General features: G+C 44.3%; 1 protein-coding gene across 1 annotated transcript; it reads right to left on the bottom strand.

The window, feature by feature from the left end:
• Positions 1-16,939: 16,939 nt before the first annotated feature.
• LOC119362708 (translation initiation factor IF-2-like) lies at positions 16,940-18,739 on the bottom strand. Its single transcript, XM_037627953.1, has one exon. The coding sequence runs from the start codon at positions 18,521-18,523 to the stop codon at positions 17,591-17,593; it is 933 nt and encodes a 310-aa protein (XP_037483850.1). The 5' UTR covers positions 18,524-18,739; the 3' UTR covers positions 16,940-17,590.
• Between the last annotated feature and the right edge of the window lie 3,018 nt (positions 18,740-21,757).

The following is a 21,757-nucleotide window of genomic DNA, read 5'->3' as shown; positions in this document are numbered from 1 at the left end:
AGGTTTTGGAAGTTTAAGTCTATGACGAATCGGGGACTCCGAGTGCTCCTCACACAGAGTGGTTCGAATCTGACTTGATCAACTTTTGTGATGTAGCATGAATAGAGTTTGAGATGAGAAAAGCATAGATAGCTAAAGAAGGTTCTTAGGCATTCTTGTCCATCCACTTGGCAAGAAGAAAAACCAAACAATCAAAACAACAAGTGGATATCCTTGAATGAGTAAAATATGCACCAACATGCTCACACAGTGAGATGGCAAATGAAACATGTGACAAAGCATGCACAACCAATTCTAGCATCTATCAAACAATTGGCGATGACTAGGTCATCTATATATGAGTATATTGACTTAGGAGTCAAATGAGAACATTTGATCATAGGTCATACTCATCGTTTAAGCTCAAGTGGGGTTACCACTTTTACATAATGCATTGATTTGTTCACACCATTAGAGTTGCTTTGACTCAATTCTTAGAGTTAAGCTCCCCCTAGATGTGAGATCCCCCCTTAGAGGGATGAACTAACCTTGGGTTTTGTCGATGATGACTTCATGTAGGTGTTGAAGATGTAGATGCTCAATGTTGATGTAGATCATTTGGAGCAATCCTTTGGAGTGAGTTGCACTTTCAACTTACCTACATGGGTTAGTCCCACAAGGAACAAACAAGAATATCCATATACATAGAGTGATTCACACACAAGATGATGTCCATGAAATCATTAGGTTACCTTGTCCCTTGCCTTACCAACATGAGGGTTTGTGACTCCTTGAACTAGTGCAAGATGTGGAAGTTGATTGCACTTGTTCTTGCCAAAATGATATGAGTGAAGAATGTTGGCGGAGTCACCCTCAAGAACTCTCTAGTTCTTCTTATTCGGGATCCACATCATCTTGATGGGAATCCTTAGAGTTGTAGTTGTACTTGATGATGTAGAACTTGACGTAGTCTTGGGAACCCACTTGAACAAGGCTTTAGGTGCTTCTTCAAATGCATCAATCTCTTCTTGAAGCTTGTCCTTGCCTTTGTTCTTGTGTTCTTGTGGTGGAAGATCATCTTGAGCTTGTGTTCCTTTGAAGGAAGTAGGATCATACTTCTCTTGTTGAGGAACAAACTTCGTCTTGGGGTATTGATCTTCTTCCCACTCAACTCCATTGGCATTGAACCTTCGTTCAAAACCAACACCTTGATTCTTCCGGTACCTTCCTTGCTTGCGTACAATTTCCTCGAATTGCTTCCTCCCGGCAAGGCTCTTGTAAACACCTTTCTCTATAATTCCCTTCAATAAGCTATTTTCTTGCTCAAGTGTAACTTGGCTAAGAGAATCATTAGTGGAATCAAGAGAACTACTAGAAGCAACAATATTGGATATGACATTATTATTGTTACTACTAGAGGAAGTATCTTTCTTGTACTTGTTACTAGACTTGACTTGAGGCATGTAAGTAGATAAGAGTAAACGCTTGGCAATGTAAGAAGAACTTTTCTTACGGAGATCATCATTGATTGCTTTTAAGAACTCATGCTCTTGCTCAAGATTGAGCTTTTCAAAGCGTAACTTCTCATGAGCCCTTAAAAGTTCTCGATGATCTTCGTAGATAGTTTCATGAGCTAACTTAAGAGTGTTTAGTTCTTTGGTTAGAAGCTCAATCTTCTCCTTATCATTGTCATTCGTTTTATCTTGATTAGCATGATTAATTGGCGTTTCATCATAGTATTCATCACTAGAGTTGTCAACAAGTAAATCATCATCCACAAGCAAGTCATCTTCATCACTATTGAAATCAACATACTCAGGATGTGTTACCTTTGGACCTTTGGCCATGAAGCATCTTCCAACACCTTCATTTGGTGAATCAAATATGTCGTAGGAGTTGGTTGACACAAGTGATAGACCGGCAACACCTTCATCTTGAGTATATTCGGAGTCGGAGTGATAGCTTCTCTCGGAGTGATTGTCGGAGTTGGAGCCGGATACCCATTCACCAATATGAGCTTGATGTCTTCGTTTTGTGTAGCTCCTTGATGACTTGTCCTTCCTTTCCGAATCCTTGCTTCTCCGTGAGGGTCTTCGTTCATAACGATCATCTCTACTCCTCCTCTCTCTTGGTGGTGATTCTTCTCTTTTGCTCCTTCTTCTTGGAGAATCTTCTCTTCTTTTGTAGGGTGACATACACTCATTGGAGTAGTGTCCGGGTCTCCCACAATTGTAGCAATTGCGCTCTCGACTAGAAGATCTTTTGTCATTGTAAGACCTTGACTTGGAGCTTCTTTCTTTGCTTCTACTCTTGTAGAATTTGTTGAAGTTCTTCACCATTAAGCTCAATTCTTCATTGAAGGTTTGTTTCTCACTTGATGATGTGGGGGTTTCACTTGAGGCTTTGTAAGCACCACTTGACTTGTTGTGAAGTTACTCCTTATCCTTGAGTGACATCTCATGAGCAATAATTCTTCCAATGACTTCCGTTGGCTTGAGATCTTTGTAGTTTGGCATCATTTGAATCAATGTGCATATGGTATCATACTTTCCATCCAATGCTCTTAGGATCTTCTTGATGATGAACTTGTCGGTCATCTCTTCACTCCCTAGGCCGACAATCTCATTTGTGATAAGAGCAAGCCTAGAGTACATTTCAGCAACACATTCACCATCCTTCATTTTGAACTTGTCAAGCTGACTTTAGAGCACATCCAACTTGGATTCCTTGACGGACTCGGTACCTTCATGCATATCAATCAAAGTATCCAAAATTTCCTTTGCATTCTCAAGATGGCTGATTTTGTTGAATTCCTCGGGGCACAATCCGTTGAAGATGATATCACAAGCTTGAGCGCTGTATTGCAGCATCTTCAATTCTTCCGCATTGGCTTTATGGTTTGGTTCTCTCCCATCGAAAAATTCACCTTGCAAGCCAATACAAATAATTACCCAAACGGCGGGGTTATGTCCAAGAATATGCATTTTCATCTTATGCTTCCAACTAGCAAAATTAGTACCATCAAAGTAAGGACCTCTACGGTGATAATTTCCCTCGCTAGACGCCATACTCTCCTAGGTTGTGAAACCAAGGCTATGACCACCAAAAGCTATGGAAATCAAAACAAATGGAGACCAAAGCTCTGATACCACTTGTAGGACCTTGAAGTATGTCTAGAGGGGGGGTGATTAGACTACTTGACCAATAAAAACTTAACCTTTTCCCAATTTTAGAGTTTGGCAGATTTTAGCTACTTTAGGACAAGTCAAGCAATCATCACACAATTCAAGCAAGCATGCAAAGAGTATATAGGCAGCGGAAATTAAAGCATGCAACTTGCAAGAAAGTAAAGGGAAGGGTTTGGAGGATTCAAACGCAACTGGAGGAACGGATGTTTTTGGCGTGGTTCCGATAGGTGGTGCTATCGTACATCCACGTTGATGGAGACTTCAACCCACGAAGGGTAACGGCTACGCGAGTCCACTAAGGGGCTCCACCCACGAAGGGTCCACGAAGAAGCAACCTTGTCTATCCCACCATGGCCGTCGCCCACGAAGGACTTGCCTCACTAGCGGTAGATCTTCACGAAGTAGGCGATCTCCTTGCCCTTACAAACTCCTTGGTTCAACTCCACAATCTTGTCGAAGGCTCCCAAGTGACACCTAGCCAATCTAGGAGACACCACTCTCCAAGAAGTAACAAATGGTGCGTTGATGATGAACTCCTTGCACTTGTGCTTCAAATGATAGTCTCCCCAACACTCAACTCTCTCTCATAGGTTTTGGATCTGGTGGAAAGAAGATTTGAGTGGAAAGCAACTTGGGGAAGGCTAGAGATCAAGATTCATATGGTAGGAATGGAATATCTTGGCCTCAACACATGAGTAGGTGGTTCTCTCTCAGAAATGGTAAGTTGGAAGTGTAGGTTCGTTCTGATGGCTCTCTCCATGAATGAAGAGGAGGTGGAGGGGTATATATAGCCTCCACACAAAATCTAACCGTTACACACAATTTACCAAACTCGGTGGGACCGAATCGTTAAACTTGGTCAGACCGATTCAGTAAACCTAGTGACCGTTAGTGATTTTCGGTGGGACTGACATGCATCTCGGTGAGACCGATTCGGTTAGGGTTAGGGCATAACGTAATCTCAGTAAGACCGATTACACAAACTCGGTGAGACCGATTTGGTAATAAGCTTTCCAGAGAGTTGGTCAGGTAAACTCGGTGGGACCGACTTGCTCTTTTCGGTAAGACCGAAATGTTACAAAAAGGAAACAGAGAGTTTACATTGCAATCTAGGTGGGACCGATCGCTCACTTCGGTTAGACCGAAATGTTACGAAGGGAAACAGAGAGATTACAACCCTATCTCGGTGAGATTGAGATCCCTATCGGTAAGACCGATTTGCTTAGGGTTTTGTGGCAGTGGCTATGACTTTTGGAATCGGTGGCGCCGGATAGGAAGATTCGGTGTGACCGATTTTGGCTTTGGGTTTAGGTCATTTGTGGATGTGGGAAAGTAGTTGAGGGTTTTGGAGCATATCACAAAGCACATGAAGCAAGAGGCTCATTAAGCAACACCTCATCCCTCCTTGATAGTATTGGCTTTTCCTATAGACTCAATGTGATCTTGGATCACTAAAATATAAAATGAAGAGTCTTGAGCTTTTGAGCTTGAGCCAATTCTTTGTCCTTAGTATTTTGAGGGATCCACTTTCATCATCCATGCCATGCCATTCATTGAGCTTTCCTGAAATAATAGTCTTGGAAAAGCATTAGCTCAATGAGCTATATGTTGTTATGAATTACCAAAACCACCTAGGGGTAGTTGCACTTTCACCAACCCCTATGCATAGGTTCATGGGCGGAACCCGCAAGTTGGTCACCAAAACATACATCAAGTGGCACGTGCCCATTGTCACCACAGATAAACACGGCAAGACATACATCAAGTGTTCTCAAATCAAAGACTCAATCCGATAAGATAACTTCAAGAGGGAAACTCAATTCATCACAAGAGAGTAGAGGGGGAGAAACATCATAAGATCCAACTACAATAACAAAGCTCGCGATACATCAAGATCGTGCCATAGAGAGAACGCGCGAGAGAGAGAGATCAAACACATAGCTACTGGTACATACCCTCAGCCCCGAGGGTGAACTACTCCCTCCTCGTCATGGATAGCGCCGGGATGATGAAGATGGACACCGGTGATGGGTTCCCCCTCCGGCACGGTGCCGGAATGGGCTCCCAAGAGGTTTTTGGTGGCTATAGAGGCTTGCAGCGGCGAAACTCCCGATCTATCTTCTTCGTGGATGTTTTTAGGGTACGTGGGACTATATAGGCGAAAGAAGTCGGACGGGGGGTGCTCGAGGGGCCCACGAGACAGGGGCGCGCCTAGTAGGGGGGCGCGCCCCCTATCTCCTGGCCTCCACGAGGATCTTCTGATGTGAATTCCAAGTCTCCAGGATCATATTCTTCCACAAAATCACGCTGCCGAAGGTTTCATTCCGTTTGGACTCCATTTCATATTCCTTTTCTTCGAAATATTGAAACAGGCAATAAAACAGCAATATGGGCTGGGCCTCCGGTTAATAGGTTAGTCCCAAAAGTTATATAAAAGTGTATAATAAAGCCCTTAATCATCCAAAAGGGGTAATATAATAGCATGGAACAATCAAAAATTATAGATACGTTGGAGACGTATCAATGACAAAGGGAACAACGTATGTTGTTATGCGGTTTGACCAATAAAGATCTTTGTAGAATATGTGGGAGCCAATATGAGCATCTAGGTTCCGCTATTGGTTATTGACCAGAGACGTGTCTCGGTCATGTCTACATAGTTCTCGAACCCGTAGGGTCCGCACGCTTAAAGTTAGATGACGGTTATATTATGAGTTTATATTTTTTGATGTGCCAAAGGTAGTTTGGAGTCTCGGATGAGATCACGGACATGACGAGGAGTCTCAAAATGGTCGAGACATAAAGATTGATATATTGGACGACTATGTTCGGACACCGGAATGGTTTCGGGGAGTATTGGGCATATACCGGAGTACCGAGGGGTTACCGGAACCCCCCCGGGGAGACTAATGGGCCTATTGGGCCCTAGTGGAGAAGAAGAGGGGCGGCCAAGGGCAGCTGCATGCCCCCTTCCTCCCCAGTCCTAATTGGACAAGGGGGGGCGCCCCCCTTTCCTTTCCCCCTCTCTCTCCTTCCCTCTCCTCTCCTACTCCCACTTGGAAGGGGGGAGTCCTACTTCCGGTGGGAGCAGGACTCCTCATGGGGCGCGCCTAGGGTGACGCTCCCTCCCCCTCCTCCACTCCTTTATATACGGGGAGGGAGGCACCCCTTGGAGACACAACAATTGATCCCTTGGATCTCTTAGCCGTGTGCGGTGCCCCCTCCACCATAATCCACCTCGATAATATCGTAGCGGTGCTTAGGCGAAGCCCTGCGTCGGTAGAACATCATCATCGTCACCACGCCGTCGTGCTTACGGAACTCTCCCTCAAATCTCGGCTGGATCGGAGTTCGAGGGACGTCATCGAGATGAACATGTGCTGAACTCGGAGGTGTCGTACGTTCGGTACTTGATCGGTCGGATCGTCAAGACGTGCGACTACATCAACCGTGTTGTGCTAACGCTTCCGCTTTTGGTCTACGAGGGTACGTGGACAACACTCTCCCCTCTCGTTGCTATGCATCACCATGATCTTGCGTGTGCGTAGGAAATTTTTTGAAATTACTACGTTCCCCAACAGTGGCATCCGAGCCAGGTTTTATGCGTAGATGTTATATGCACGAGTACAACACAGTGAGTTGTGGGCGATACAAGTCATACTGCTTACCAACATGTCACACTCTGGTTCGGCGGTATTGTTGGATGAAGTGGCCCGGACCAACATTACGGGTACGCTTACGCGAGACTGGTTTTACCGCCGTGCTTTGCACACAGGTGACTAGCGGGTGTCAGTTTCTTTTAGTTGAACCGAGTGTGGCTACGCCCAGTCCTTGAGAAGGTTAAAACAGCACTAACTTGACGAACTATCGTTGTGATACGTAGGTAAGAACGGTTCTTGCTCAGCCCATAGCAGCCACGTAAAACTTGCAACAACAAAGTAGAGGACATCTAACTTGTTTTTGCAGGGCATGTTGTGATGTGATATGGTCAATACGTGATGCTATATTTTATTGTATGAGATGATCATGTTTTGTAAGCGAGTTATCGGCAACTGGCAGGAGCCATATGGTTGTCGCTTTATTGTATGCAATGCAATTGCCCTGTAATTGTTTTACTTTATCACTAAGCGGTAGCGATAGTCATAGAAGCAATAGTTGGCGAGACGACAACGATGCTATGATGGAGATCAAGGTGTCGCGCCGGTGACGATGGTGATCATGACGGTGCTTCGGAGATGGAGATCACAAGCACAAGATGATGATGGCCATATATATCACTTATATTGATTGCATGTGATGTTTATGTTTCATGCATCTTATCTTGCTTTGATTGACGGCAGCATTATAAGATGATCTCTCACTAAATTTCAAGATAAAAGTGTTCTCCTTGAGTATGCACCGTTGCCAAAGTTCGTCATGCCCAGACACCACGTGATGATCAGGTGTGATAAGCTCTACGTCCATCTACAATGGGTGCAAGCCAGTTTTGCACACGCAGAATACTCAGGTTAAACTTGACGAGCCTAGCATATGCAGATATGGCCTCGGAACACTGAGACCGAAATGTCGAGCGTGAATCATATAGTAGATATGATCAACATAGTGATGTTCACCATTGAAAACTACTCCATTTCACGTGATGATCGGTTATGGTTTAGTTGATTTGGATCACGTGATCACTTAGATGATTAGAGGGATGTCTATCTAAGTGGGAGTTCTTAAGTAATATGATTAATTGAACTTAAATTTATCATGAACTTAGTACCTGATAGTATTTTTCATGTCCATGTTGTTGTAGATAGATGGCTCATGCTGTTGTTCCATTGAATTTTAATATGTTCCTTGAGAAAGCAAAGTTGAAAGATGATGGTAGCAATTACACGGACTGGGTCCGTAACTTGAGGATTATCCTCATTGCTGCACAGAAGAGTTACGTCCTGGAAGCACCGCTAGGTGTATCACCTGCGCCAGCTACTGCAGACATTGTGAATGCCTGGCAGTTGCGTGTTGATGACTACTCTATAGTTCAGTGTGCCATGCTTTACGGCTTAGAACCGGGACTTGAACGACGTTTTGAGTGTCATGGAGCATATGAGATGTTCCAGGAGTTGAAGTTAATATTTCAAGCAAATGCCTGGATTGAGAGATATGAAGTCTCCAATAAGTTCTACAGCTGCAAGATGGGGGAGAATAGTTCTGTCAGTGAACATATACTCAAAATGTCTGGGTATTGCAATCACTTGATTCAACTAGGAGTTAATCTTCCTGATGATAGTGTCATTGACAGAATTCTTCAATCACTGCCACCAAGCTACAAGAGCTTCGTGATGAACTATAACATGCAAGGGATGTATAAGACAATTCCCAAGCTCTTCGCAATGCTAAAGGCTGCGGAGGTAGAAATCAAGAAGGAGCATCAAGTGTTGATGGTCAATAAGACCACCAGTTTCAAGAAAAAAGGCAAAGGGAAGAAGAAGGGGAACTTCAAAAAGAACAGCAAACAAGTTGCTGATCAAGAGAAGAAACCCAAGTCTGGACCTAAGCCTGAGACTGAGTGCTTCTACTGCAAGCACACTGGTCACTGGAAGCGGAATTGCCCCAAGTATTTGGCGGATAAGAAGGATGGCAAGGTGAACAAAGGTATATGTGATATACAGGTTATTGATGTGTACCTTACCAGAGCTTGTAGTAGCACCTGGGTATTTGATACTGGTTCTGTTGCTAATATTTGCAACTCAAAACAGGGACTACGGATTAAGCGAGCACTGGCTAAGGACAAGGTGACGATGCGCGTGGGAAATGGTTCCAAAGTCGATGTGATCGCCGTCGGCCCGCTACCTCTACATCTACCTTCGGGATTAGTTTTAGACCTAAATAATTGTTGTTTGGTGCCAGCATTGAGCATGAACATTATATTTGGATCTTGTTTGATGCGAGACGGTTATTCATTTAAATCTGAGAATAATGGTTGTTCTATTTATATGAGTAATATCTTTTATGGTCATGCACCCTTGAAGAGTTGTCTATTTTTGATGAATCTCGATAGTAGTGATACACATATTCATAATGTTGAAGCCAAAAGATGCAGAGTTGATAATGATAGTGCAACTTATTTGTGGCACTGCCGTTTGGGTCATATTGGTGTAAAGCGCATGAAGCAACTCCATATTGATGGACTTTTGGAATCACTTGATTATGAATCACTTGGTACTTGCGAACCATGCCTCATGGGCAAGATGACAAAAACGCCGTTCTACGAACTATGGAGCGAGCAACTGATTTGTTGGAGATCATACATACTGATGTATGTGGTCCAATGAATGTTGAGGCTCGCGGCGGGTATCGTTATTTTCTCACCTTGACAGATGATTTAAGCAGATATGGGTATATCTACTTATGAAACATAAGTCTGAAACATTTGAAAAGTTCAAAGAATTTCAAAATGAAGTTGAAAATTATCGTAACAAGAAAATAAAGTTTCTACGGTCTGAACATGGAGGAGAATATTTGAGTTACAAGTTTGGTCTACATTTGAAACAATGCGGAATAGTTTTGCAACTCATGCCACCCGGAACACCACAGCGTAATGGTGTGTCCAGACGTCATAATCGTACTTTACTAGATATGGTGCGATCTATGATGTCTCTTACTGATTTACCGCTATCATTTTGGGGTTATGCTTTAGAGACGGCTGCATTCACGTTAAATAGGGCACCATCAAAATCCGTTGAGACGACGCCTTATGAACTGTGGTTTGGCAAGAAACCAAAGTTGTCGTTTCTTAAAGTTTGGGGCTGCGATGCTTATGTGAAAAAGCTTCAACCTGATAAGCTCGAACCCAAATTGGAGAAATGTGTCTTCATAGGATACCCAAAGGAAACTGTTGGGTACACCTTCTATCACAGATCCGAAGGCAAGACATTCGTTGCCAAGAATGGATCCTTTCTAGAGAAGGAGTTTCTCTCGAAAGAAGTGAGTGGGAGGAAAGTAGAACTTGATGAGATAATTGTACATGCTCCCTTATTGGAAAATAGTTCATCACAGAAACCGGCTCCTGTGACGGCTACACCAATTAGTGAGGAAGCTAATGATATTAATCATGAAGCTTCAGATCAAGTTACTACCGAACCTCGTAGGTCAATCAGAGTAAGATCCGCACTAGAGTGGTACGGTAATCCTATTCTGGAGGTCATGTTACTTGACCATGGCGAACCTACGAACTATGAGGAAGCGATGATGAGCCCAGATTCCGCAAAATGGCTTGAGGCCATGAAATCTGAGATGGGATCCATGTATGAGAACAAAGTATGGACTTTGGTTGACTTGCTTGATGATCGGCAAGCCATCGAGAATTAATGGATCTTCAAGAAGAATACTGACGCTGATGGTAATGTTACTGTCTACAAAGCTCGACTTGTTGCGAAAGGTTTTCGACAAGTTCAAGGGGTTGACTACGATGAGACTTTCTCAACTGTAGCGATGCTTAAGTCTGTCCGAATCATGTTAGCAATTGCCGCATTTTATGATTATGAAATTTGGCAAATGGATGTCAAAACTGCATTCCTGAATGGATTTCTGGAAGAAGAGTTGTATATGATGCAACTAGAAGGTTTTGTCGATTCAAAAAGTGCTAACAAAGTGTGCAAGCTCCAGCGATCCATTTATGGACTGGTGCAAGCCTCTCAGAGTTGGAATAAACGCTTTGATAGTGTGATCAAAGGATATGGTTTTATATAGACTTTTGGAGAAGCCTGTATTTACAAGAAAGTGAGTGGGAGCTCTGTAGCATTTCTAATATTATATGTGGACGACATATTGTTGATTGGAAATGATATAGAATTTCTGGGTAGCATAAAAGGATACTTGAATAAAAGTTTTTCAATGAAAGACCTCGGTGGAGCTGCTTATATATTGGGAATCAAGATCTATAGAGATAGATCAAGACGCTTAATTGGACTTTCACAAAGTACATACCTTGATAAAGTTTTGAAAAGGTTTAAAATGGATCAAGCAAAAAAAGGGTTCTTGCCTGTAATACAAGGTGTGAAATTGAGTCAGACTCAATGCCCGACCACTGCAGAAGATAGAGAGAAAATGAAAGATGTTCCCCATGCTTCAGCCATAGGCTCTATTATGTATGCAATGCTGTGTACCAGACCTGATGTGTGCCTTGCTATTAGTTTAGCAGGGAGGTACCAAAGTAATCCAAGAGTGGATCACTGGACAGCGGTCAAGAACATCCTAAAATACCTGAAAAGGACTAAGGATATGTTTCTCGTTTATGGAGGTGACAAAGAGCTAGTCGTAAATGGTTACGTCGATGCAAGCTTTGACACTGATCCGGACCATTCTAAATCGCAAACCGGATACGTGTTTATATTGAACGGTGGAGCTATCAGTTGGTGCAGTTCTAAACAAAGCGTCGTGGCGGGATCTACATGTGAAGCGGAGTACATAGCTGCTTCGGAAGCAGCAAATGAAGGAGTCTGGATGAAGGAGTTCATATCCGATCTAGGTGGCATACCTAGTGCATCGGTCCAATGAAAATCTTTTGTGACAATACTGGTGCAATTGCCTTGGCAAAGGAATCCAGATTTCACAAGAGAACCAAGCACATCAAGACACGCTTCAATTCCATCCGAGACCAAGTCCAGGTGGGAGACATAGAGATTTGCAAGATACATACGGATCTGAATGTTGCAGACTCGTTGACTAAGCCTCTTCCACGAGCAAAACATGATCAGCACCAAGGCTCCATGGGTGTTAGAATCATTACTATGTAATCTAGATTATTGACTCTAGTGCAAGTGGGAGACTGAAGGAAATATGCCCTAGAGGCAATAATAAAGTTATTATTTATTTCCTCGTATCATGATAAATGTTTACTATTCATGCTAGAATTGTATTAACTGGAAACATAATACATGTGTGAATACATAGACAAACATAGTGTCACTGGTATGCCTCTACTTGACTAGCTCATTGATCAAAGATGGTTGAGTTTCCCAACCATAGATATGAGTTATCATTTGATCAGTGGGATCACATCATTAGGAGAATGATGTGATTGACTTGACCCATTTCGTTAGCTTAGCACTTGATCGTTTAGTATGTTGCTATTGCTTTTTTCATGACTTATACATGTTCCTATGACTATGAGATTATGTAACTCCCGCTTACCGGAGGAACACTTTGTGTGCTACCAAACGGTCACAACGCAACTGGGTGATTATAAAGGTGCTCTACTGGTGTCTCCGAAGGTACTTGTTGAGTTGACGTATTTCAAGATTAGGATTTGTCACTCCGATTGTCGGACAGGTATCTCTGGGCCCTCTCGGTAATGCACGTCACTATAAGCCTGGCAAGCAATGTAGCTAATGAGTTAGTTACGGGATGATGCATTACGTAACAAGTAAAGAGACTTGCCGGTAACAAGATTGAACTAGGTATTGAGATACCGACGATCGAATCTCGGGCAAGTAACATACCGATGACAAAGGGAACAACGTATGTTGTTATGCGGTTTGGCCGATAAAGATCTTCGTAGAATATGTGGGAGCCAATATGAGCATCCAGGTTCCGCTATTGGTTATTGACCGGAGACGTGTCTTGGTCATGTCTACATAGTTCTCGAACCCGTAGGGTCCGCACGCTTAAAGTTAGATGACGGTTATATTATGAGTTTATATGTTTTGATGTACCGAAGGTACTTCGGAGTCCCGGATGTGATCATGGACATGACGAGGAGTCTCAAAATGGTCGAGACATAAAGATTGATATATTGGACGACTGTGTTCAGACACTGGAATGGTTTCGGGGAGTATCGGGCATATACCGGAGTACCGGGGGGTTACCGGAACCCTCCGGGGAGACTAATGGGCCTATTGGGCCCTAGTGGAGAAGAGGAGGGGCGGACAAGGGCAGCCGCGCGCCCCCTTCCCCCCAGTCCGAATTGGACAAGGAGGGGGCGGCACCCCCCTTTCCTTTCCCCCTCTCTCTCCTTCCCTCTCCTCTCCTACTCCCACTTGGAAGGGGGGGGGGGTCCTACTCCCAGTGGGAGTAGGACTCCTCATGGGGCGCGCCTAGGGTGGCCGGCCCCCTCCCCCTCCTCCACTCCTTTATATACGGGGAGGGAGGCACCCCTTGGAGACACAACAATTGATCCCTTGGATCTCTTAGCCGTGTGCGGTGCCCCCCTCCACCATAATCCACCTCGATAATATCATAGCGGTGCTTAGGCGAAGCCCTGTGTCAGTAGAACATCATCATCGTCACCACACCGTCGTGCTGACGGAACTCTCCCTCAAAGCTCGGCTGGATCGGAGTTTGAGGGACGTCATCGAGCTGAACGTGTGCGAACTCGGAGGTGCCGTACGTTCGGTACTTGATCGGTCGGATCATGAAGACGTACGACTACATCAACCGCGTTGTGCTAACGCTTCCGCTTTTGGTCTACGAGGGTACGTGGACAACACTCTCTCCTCTTGTTGCTATGCATCACCATGATCTTGCGTGTGGGTAGGAATTTTTTTGAAATTACTACGTTCCCCAACAGCGCCGCCCCGGCCACCTCCCGGGGAGGCGGCGCAGGGGCGGGACCGGGAGGGGGGAGGTGGAGGGGGCGCGGGAGGGGCCGGGAGGCGCGCGCCTAGGACTGGGTGTTCGGTTTATATGGTTAATACGGTTCGGTTTATTCGGTTTTTAATAATTTCGGTTTTGAAGAAATGGAAACCGAAACAATCACACAAAATTAAGAAACCAAACCATATTAACCATAATATATCGGTTTGCTTTCTTCGGTTAACCAAAAAACCGAAAGACATGCACTCGTCAGTATAAGTGTAATGATTCATGAGCGCTAATTTGCATTGTGTAGAATGCAAAAAACAGTCACAAGAGCTAGCAACCTTAACATCAGGCAATGTTTTATTCGGTCAAGCAAACTAGTGAACATAATTAAGTGGAAAAATCACATCGAACGTGCCATGTATCATATACGGAAGAATACACATGATGCCTCTAAATTGAGCAGCTCATGCACTAAATGGTACACTGGTACTCCCTCCGTCCCCGCCTAATTTACCTTTTGGAGAGACTTTCGCATGATGGTGTGAACATGGTATTAGACGGGGCATCCTACATATCGGTTTGTTCAGTCTATTCGGTTTCTAGGCACTGAAAACCGAACACAAACCAAACACCGAACAACCTTAAAATTTCCCACCGAACCAAAAACCAAACCACCGAATTAACCGACATATCGGTTAATACAGTTCGGTTGGTTTTTCGGTTTTCGGTTTAACCGTGCCCGCCCCTACGCGCGCCCGGCGGCCGGCGGCGGCGGGAGGGGTCGGCGGCGGCGGAGGAAAACCCTAGCGGAGAGTCACGAGCGCTGGAGCTGCGGGTCGGCTGTTTTCCAGTGATTGCTCTCATATAGTGTTGGAACACGATAAACGGAACATACGGCTATCTAAAGTGTTCGGCGGAACTTCATAATCTACCGTAATGCTAAAAGAGTAAAATGAGCCTAGTTTCTAACTTCCTAAATCAGTATTGCTCTTTTTTTTTCTAGGTTTCTATTGCACTGTGCCGAAACAGAGTTTTTTCCAGAGTAATCCATGCACTCCACTGGATACTTGTGAATAATTCTGCATTGTAGCTGTAGAGACCTTGAACATCATGATTAGAGACCTTTTTCGCTGTTTCCAGTAAGTCTATTACTCCTTTTAGTAAATCTGATCAATAGATAAATTCAGTTTTCCAGTGATTGTCCTTGTATGATTTGGAACACAACAAACAAAATAAATGAATATGTAAAAGCGGCTCAATGGAATTATCATAATCTACCGCAATGCTAAAAGAGAAAAGGATCCTAGTTTCCAACTTTTTTAAATCAGTATTGCTCACTTTGCTAGCTTTCCATAGCATTTCTGACAATATGACAATGTAGCTGTATAGACCTTGATGGGTTTGATTAATATAAACGTATGTAGTTGTTCTTGATGAAAATATGTTAATGAACCAACTATACAGAAGATATTTTAGTAACAGTGGTTCTGGCTCATTTAGGGTCTCTTATTCCCATTTAGTAAATGGAATATTAACTCTAGAATTTTTACTGTGACCCGACCTGTGTGATTGCAGACAAGATCTCGGATGGTTGAGATTGTGTCACATGGATTAGCTACCATTGAGCTATATCTAATTCGTCATTTCCTTTTGGGAACTAAAACTAGAGTCTATACTGAGCATTCAGGATCTCTATTCATGTATGATGGTCACTGTGGTGGTGCATATGCCAAAAACAGCTTTGGAAATATGTACCTGCCCTTTTATCTGCATTATTTCTTGAGCTACTTGTGTTCACTGCTGTGGGCGTTTTTGTCCTGGGTCGCTTGTTTCGTGAAGCTTCGGGCAGCAAAGCTCCTAAAATGCAAGCAGAATTCGATGATTTTCTCGAGGTATTCCACGCCCATTGTAGCATTTTTTTGGTCATCGACACCCATTATAGCTTTTGTCAAGAATTTCATTTGTTGACTTTTGTTTTCCACGTTCCTGTGTCTAGGCCTTTCAGTAATTCTATTTTATATGTATTTTTGCACTTCGATTTTTTTTTCCAGCACAGCTCTTTAATTTGACATCTTTCCTAATTTGTACAAACTCACATAAGAAAATATAAATTCTAATGCCTACTAATTTGTAGAATCTCACGCTCTCAAGGAATAAAAACAACTGCACATCAGAGTTCAGGACAGTTTGTTTGGAGACCTAAAAGAAGTTCAGAAAGAGCTTGGAGACCGTGATGTTATGTTTCACCATCCAGCACTCCGCAGAAAAAATGCAGCAGAGTTGACGATGGGAGAAGCTTCACCATATGCATTACACATGCAACAGTAGCACGGAATTGTCTTTTGGTGAGCAAGGATAAACGGCAATGACAATGAGATCAACAACGTACTGAACCACCGTGTTCTCTGAAATGCAGATAAACAATGGACTACTGGATAACTTTTACAGAGGATCTTGCTGATGATAATCTAAATTGGTTTGCCATGTGACATACTATCAGTTGCTGGTTCGACATGAGAATTTTGAGTAACCTTAAAATTGACCAACCAGATCCAGCGCTGGATGAGTTGATGTGGGAAGGAATACTCAAGAAAGAAATGAGGAGACCAATAACATGACCGATGATAGTATCACGAGATAGATACTTGGAGCGATGAACATGCCAGTTCACATGCCCAGTGGTGCAAGAGCAGGGAGTCTGAAAATGTAATCCAAGTGGAAAGCTAACATGATCTGAGAAAAGCCAAACCTATTTGTCAGATAGCAGCACTATGATGCAAACTTTTCCACATTCTCAAACCAACAAATCTTCTACAACAAACATATACAGAAAGTTACTCAAATGCTCTGCACAAATTCAGGCTAACAATTTTTCATTCATATCTGAAATTGATTACACTACAACTTGATATTTGGTACATTGAGGGCTTGCTTAGCTCAAGGCTTCACCAACACATACACACACAAGAGTTCACATTCTTGACAGGTAGATTGCTGTATCTCAAACCAAAAAATCTTCTAGCTGATAACTGTTCCAAACATGGTTATCTGCATCACCACTAAGGAAGTATTGTGACATCAGAGGTCAATCCATTGGATCGTACCTCGGGTACAACACTTTTCCAACCAGAACGCCGGAATGTTTTAAGAAGCCATAGAAGCATACAAGAATAAATCGATGCAAAAAGATTACTCAAATGCTCTGCACAAATTCAGGCCAACAATTTTTCATTCATATCTGATATTGATTACAATATGACTTGATAGTCGGTACATTGAGGACTTGCTTAGCTCAAAGCTTCACCCACACATACACACAAGAGTTCACTAACCAATGTTACTCGTCGGAAACTGCAGCTTAACTCACCAAGACGCCAATGCCTAAGAATCCAATTCAGCCAAGATTAATTTTACAAGAGAGCCAACATAGTCTCCAAACGCTAGGCAGCTCACATGATTACGTGTGTATCGACAAGTTCAATTCTACTCCTTTTTCCTGCTACAAGCCGGGTAGCAAACGGGAATTTTGGATTTTGCGGCGAGGTGCCGGAATTGCAGTACATGAGTTTCCTTTTTAGGCTCATCTGCTTTACTTTGATTTATTGAAAATGCCCTTTTTACTTAAACCCTTAAGTTAGGACCAGGTATGGATGTAGTGTAACTGTGTCGTACACATCTTAGCATGATTTTTGCTGCCTAGACTAGATGGAGACTCTGCTGACACTCTAGTAAAATTACTAATGATTGAACGGGATTCAAAGAACACTAGAAATCTTGGTAAGTAAGTGCAGAACCTAGAGATGCAAAGATTAAATGAAACTTATGTGTGCATGGTTTAGGAAGCAACTAAAAGACTAGGGAAGGCGTAATACCACTGGACGCAGCCAAGGAATTGGTTGCTTCATTGGTGCTGCAACAGCAATGACAGGCAATGGCGATTGGTTTTGCTTCGGAACTTTGCAGCTGAGCTCCCCCATCCCCCTTCTTGCGCGCAGAGTTGAAGCTGCTGGAGTCATCTTCTTCACAGCAGTGGCAGGGGCAGGCAGTGGTGTAGAGCCGACTAAAGAGCAAGCCTTGGAAGCGACCTGACGAGAGACCTTCTTCACGGGCGCAGCAGCAGTGGCAGGCAGGCAGACCGAAGAGCGAGGCTTGGAAGCCTTGGAAGCCGGGAGCTTGCGGTGGTGGCAAGCGGACTCCTCGTCTTCAGCCATCTGGCGTCCACGGGCACGGATGGCGCACCGGACACCAACGGGTTGAGCACCAGCAGCGGCCGGCAAGGTGGTGGCAGGCCCAGGGCGCGCGGCGACGGCAATATCGGAGGCATGGAAAGCGATGGGCGCCGTCGGCGCTGGGCTAGGTTCTCCGTGGTCGACACCCTTGAGGTGGTGAACGAGTTGGCACCAGGCACGGACGGGATCAGCACGGGTAGCGGTGGCTGGAGCAGCGACACCAGATGCGCCCGTGCCGGCGTGGCGACGGGGACGCCCTCCATGGTGGACGCCCTGGCGGCGGAGTTCTTGGGCGGCTGCGGCGGCCTCCTTGGCGAGGCCGTCTTCCACGAGACGGCGCTGGAAGTCGGCGTCCCAGCGGGCGAGGGAGTCCCGGGACTCACCGGTGGCCTTGGCCAGGCTGTGCTTGGTCCAGTACTGGAGAACCCTCTCGAGGGCGCGCGAGGGCACCCGCATCTCCAGCGGGAGGGCTTGGGCGGCGGCTGGGCGATAGTCCCACGCCGGAGCGACGAGCACCTTGCCGTCGGCGCTGCGGAGCTGGAGCACCTTGGCCGCCATCGATGGGCGTGTCTAGGTCTGGAGATCGGGAAGGTGGGCGAGCAGATCGAACTGGGGCTGCTCCTCCCACCGCCGCCGCCCATTTATTCAGGGGAGAGCTCCTGATTCTTGCCAAACTCGGATTGGAACTGTCGCCGGCTGAATTGGAACTGGGATCGAACTTGAGCTCGGCTGCGGCAATCTCACGCGCTCATTCGTTTTTAACTGAAGAACAAATAGAACGTCTTCAGTTTCTCAGTCCACAAACAGGATTTCTTCTTCAGTTAAAAACCTGGACGCCTCTGCATCCTATTGACGAATTTCTACTGTAGAAAATAGGATGTGCAAGACAGAAAGAAAATTCATTGCCAATTTGGATTTAGGGAAATTCGGTGGTACAAAAATCAATCTTAAGTGAGCACAGCCCAAAATGATGTGTATAAATCGCACAATTGTTTTTTAGGCGAATTGCATAAATTTCCGAAGCTACTAAATTTGACCTCTACTAAATATTACTTTTTTTATTATCTCAGATATCTCAGAATATGTTTCTTTCCTATAAAAATTTTCCCTCTACTGAATGTGCTTCCGAAAGAGAAGCCCAGCAAAAATGGTCATGGGTCCTGGTGCCCTTGGACACCACACACCCGTCAGAGCAACCCCAACGCGCCGACCCAAACGGACGCGCGCTTTGTTCGTTTTTCATCTGTTTGGATCGGCCAGGCGGTTGCAGCTACCTCGCGGGCGGTTGCAGCACGCCCGGCTGGCAGGCGCATCTCCCCCTGTCATGGCGTGCATCGCGATCGGTCGTTGATTGTAGCACGGCTGGTCACCGGTTGTAGCACGACCCTTCAGAGCGCGTGATGACCACGACAGATGAGGACGACGCGGGTGGGTGGCGCACGGTCATGGTGTCTCATGTGCGAGGCATGAGGGGGCTTGCTGTCATAGCTCGTCGTCCCAGTGGCTGGCAAGGGGTGCATCACACGGTCCCTGTCGCCCCCCATGCCGATGACCTCACCCCCTCTCCCCATCATGACAGGGGATACATGGAGTGATGGCGGCCACCGCCGGTGAACTGCTAGGTGGGAGGTGTCAAACGAGCATGAGAGAGATGCAGGAGAAGATGAATGGCTGAGAGCATGATACTCTCTGCTTATAAGAGGATGAAGAAAGAAGGGATAAGCGGTGGGTGGGCCCTACCGGCGTATGTGGCTCACGTACGAAGCATGCTAAAAGCGAACAAGCGGGGCGACCAATGAAGATCCAGGTCAGTCGGCCGATATAGAATATTAGCTTTTAATTTTGCCAAAACTTGTATCTTAATTAAGTTTCCATGTCAATTTGTATCCTTCAAAAGGTATTTCAGAAAACAAGTTTCCATGTCATCCATTTGAAGGCGCTTGCTTACAAAAGAAGCATGATAGGTATTACTTTTAACAAAAATAGGTATTACTTTTTGTAACAAAAAAAGAGAGTCTGAAGCAAAGGAAAAATGTATGGCATCTAATTATATGATTTTGGCATGAAAATAAACAACTTTTCTATATGTTTAACTATACTAGTAGGAAACATATATGTGCATTGTAACTGGAGAACAAAATTGCATGCTCCTGTCCCAATAAGCACGGCCCGAGACCCCTCCGCAGTTCCACCTCCTCTATTCAAATATAGCGTCCCATTTTGTGTTGCTGCAATGCTGCTTATCCTCATTTCCGTCCTCACTGCAAGTGCTGTTGTGTCCAACTGATTCCAAAGCATCCGAACATGATCGATTGTAACGCAAGACACACCTATCGTTGAACCACACCAGTCTAAGGAATGTTTCACACTTTAAAACCAACCTCGTCGAGTTGGATATGAAGGCCATCCTCCGCGAGCTACACCCTGCACTTGGTTCATACACCGTCCCTCATACTCCCACTCGCTTTTATTGTTTTCTAAATGCATGAACATTATTTTGAAAAGATATTAGATGCATACTACCCCGCACCTGACGTTTTTATGAGAGGCTGACATCCGAGCATGGCCAGATTGATACCACCGGGCTTATATCGAGTGAGGTGCAACTCACCCAAGCAATTGTCGAAAAGTTCCCGCCCTCCCTTTCTACCATGAATATTCTTGTCATGGAAGACCCAAAGAATGTCATTCCAAGTGTGCGGTAGGTCTGCCCATCATGATTTTTTTTGACACTTCTCATAATATTTAGTCATAGAAGTAATCCGTCGACACATCCATGACAATACATGTATTCCCAACTTTTCTTGACATGAAAGTGTTCCTATATAATATAATTTCATATTTTTGAAGAAGTGTCACAAAAGTGTTTTCTTCTTGTAGCGTGTATTTGTGGATGTGATGCATGATGCAGTCAGTACTGCAGGGCCAAATAGCATTGACCAGCTAAAACCTATCATCATTGACATGCAATGACCTGTCAGTGCTTTCAGGTCAACGATGACTACATCATCACAGATGGGTCGGGCAACGAGTGTTGACTATCACAAGGGCCCCCAAGCAGAGTTTCATCATTAACCACTTTGGATTGCACTGCTAGCGGTAGTAGTTCAGTGGGACTACTACTAGAAGTGCATCCCCGGCTATACAAATCACATCAGACATACAAATATTGTCAATATTCCATCTCGTATGCACATATATGAAATCTTCTATAGTGCATTTCACTGCATACACATACATTGCTAGCCTCGTATACAACAATTGTAGATCATAATCATCGCATTGGTACATTTTCACTTACAAGATCGTGTATCCTTTGCTGGTTTCTGAAGGAAATATGCCCTAGAGGCAATAATAAAGTTATTATTTATTTCCTCATATCATGATAAATGTTTATTATTCATGCTAGAATTGTATTAATCGGAAACATGATACATGTGTGAATACATAGACAAACTTAATGTCACTAGTATGCCTATACTTGACTAGCTCATTAATCAAGGATGGTTATGTTTCCTAACCATAGACATGTGTTGTCAATTGATTAACGGGATCACATCATTAGGAGAATGATGTGATTGACTTGACCCATTCCGTTAGCCTAGCACTTGATCGTTTAGTATGTTGCTATGGCTTTCTTCATGACTTATACAAAGTTCCTACAACTATGAGATTATGCAACTCTCGTTTACCGGAGGAACACTTTGTGTGCTACCAAACGTCACAACGTAACTGGGTGATTATAAAGGAGCTCTACAGGTGTCTCCGAAGGTACATGTTGAGTTGGCGTAT

This window comes from Triticum dicoccoides, chromosome 2B, assembly GCF_002162155.2.
Source record: "Triticum dicoccoides isolate Atlit2015 ecotype Zavitan chromosome 2B, WEW_v2.0, whole genome shotgun sequence".
NCBI classification, from domain to species: domain Eukaryota; kingdom Viridiplantae; phylum Streptophyta; class Magnoliopsida; order Poales; family Poaceae; genus Triticum; species Triticum dicoccoides.
This window is presented reverse-complemented; position numbering and strand designations above follow the sequence as displayed.

Bases quoted from the DNA above. Each gene is read 5' to 3' on its own strand.
- LOC119362708 (XM_037627953.1), bottom strand. From the start codon at position 18,523: ATGGCGGCCAAGGTGCTCCAGCTCCGCAGCGCCGACGGCAAGGTGCTC.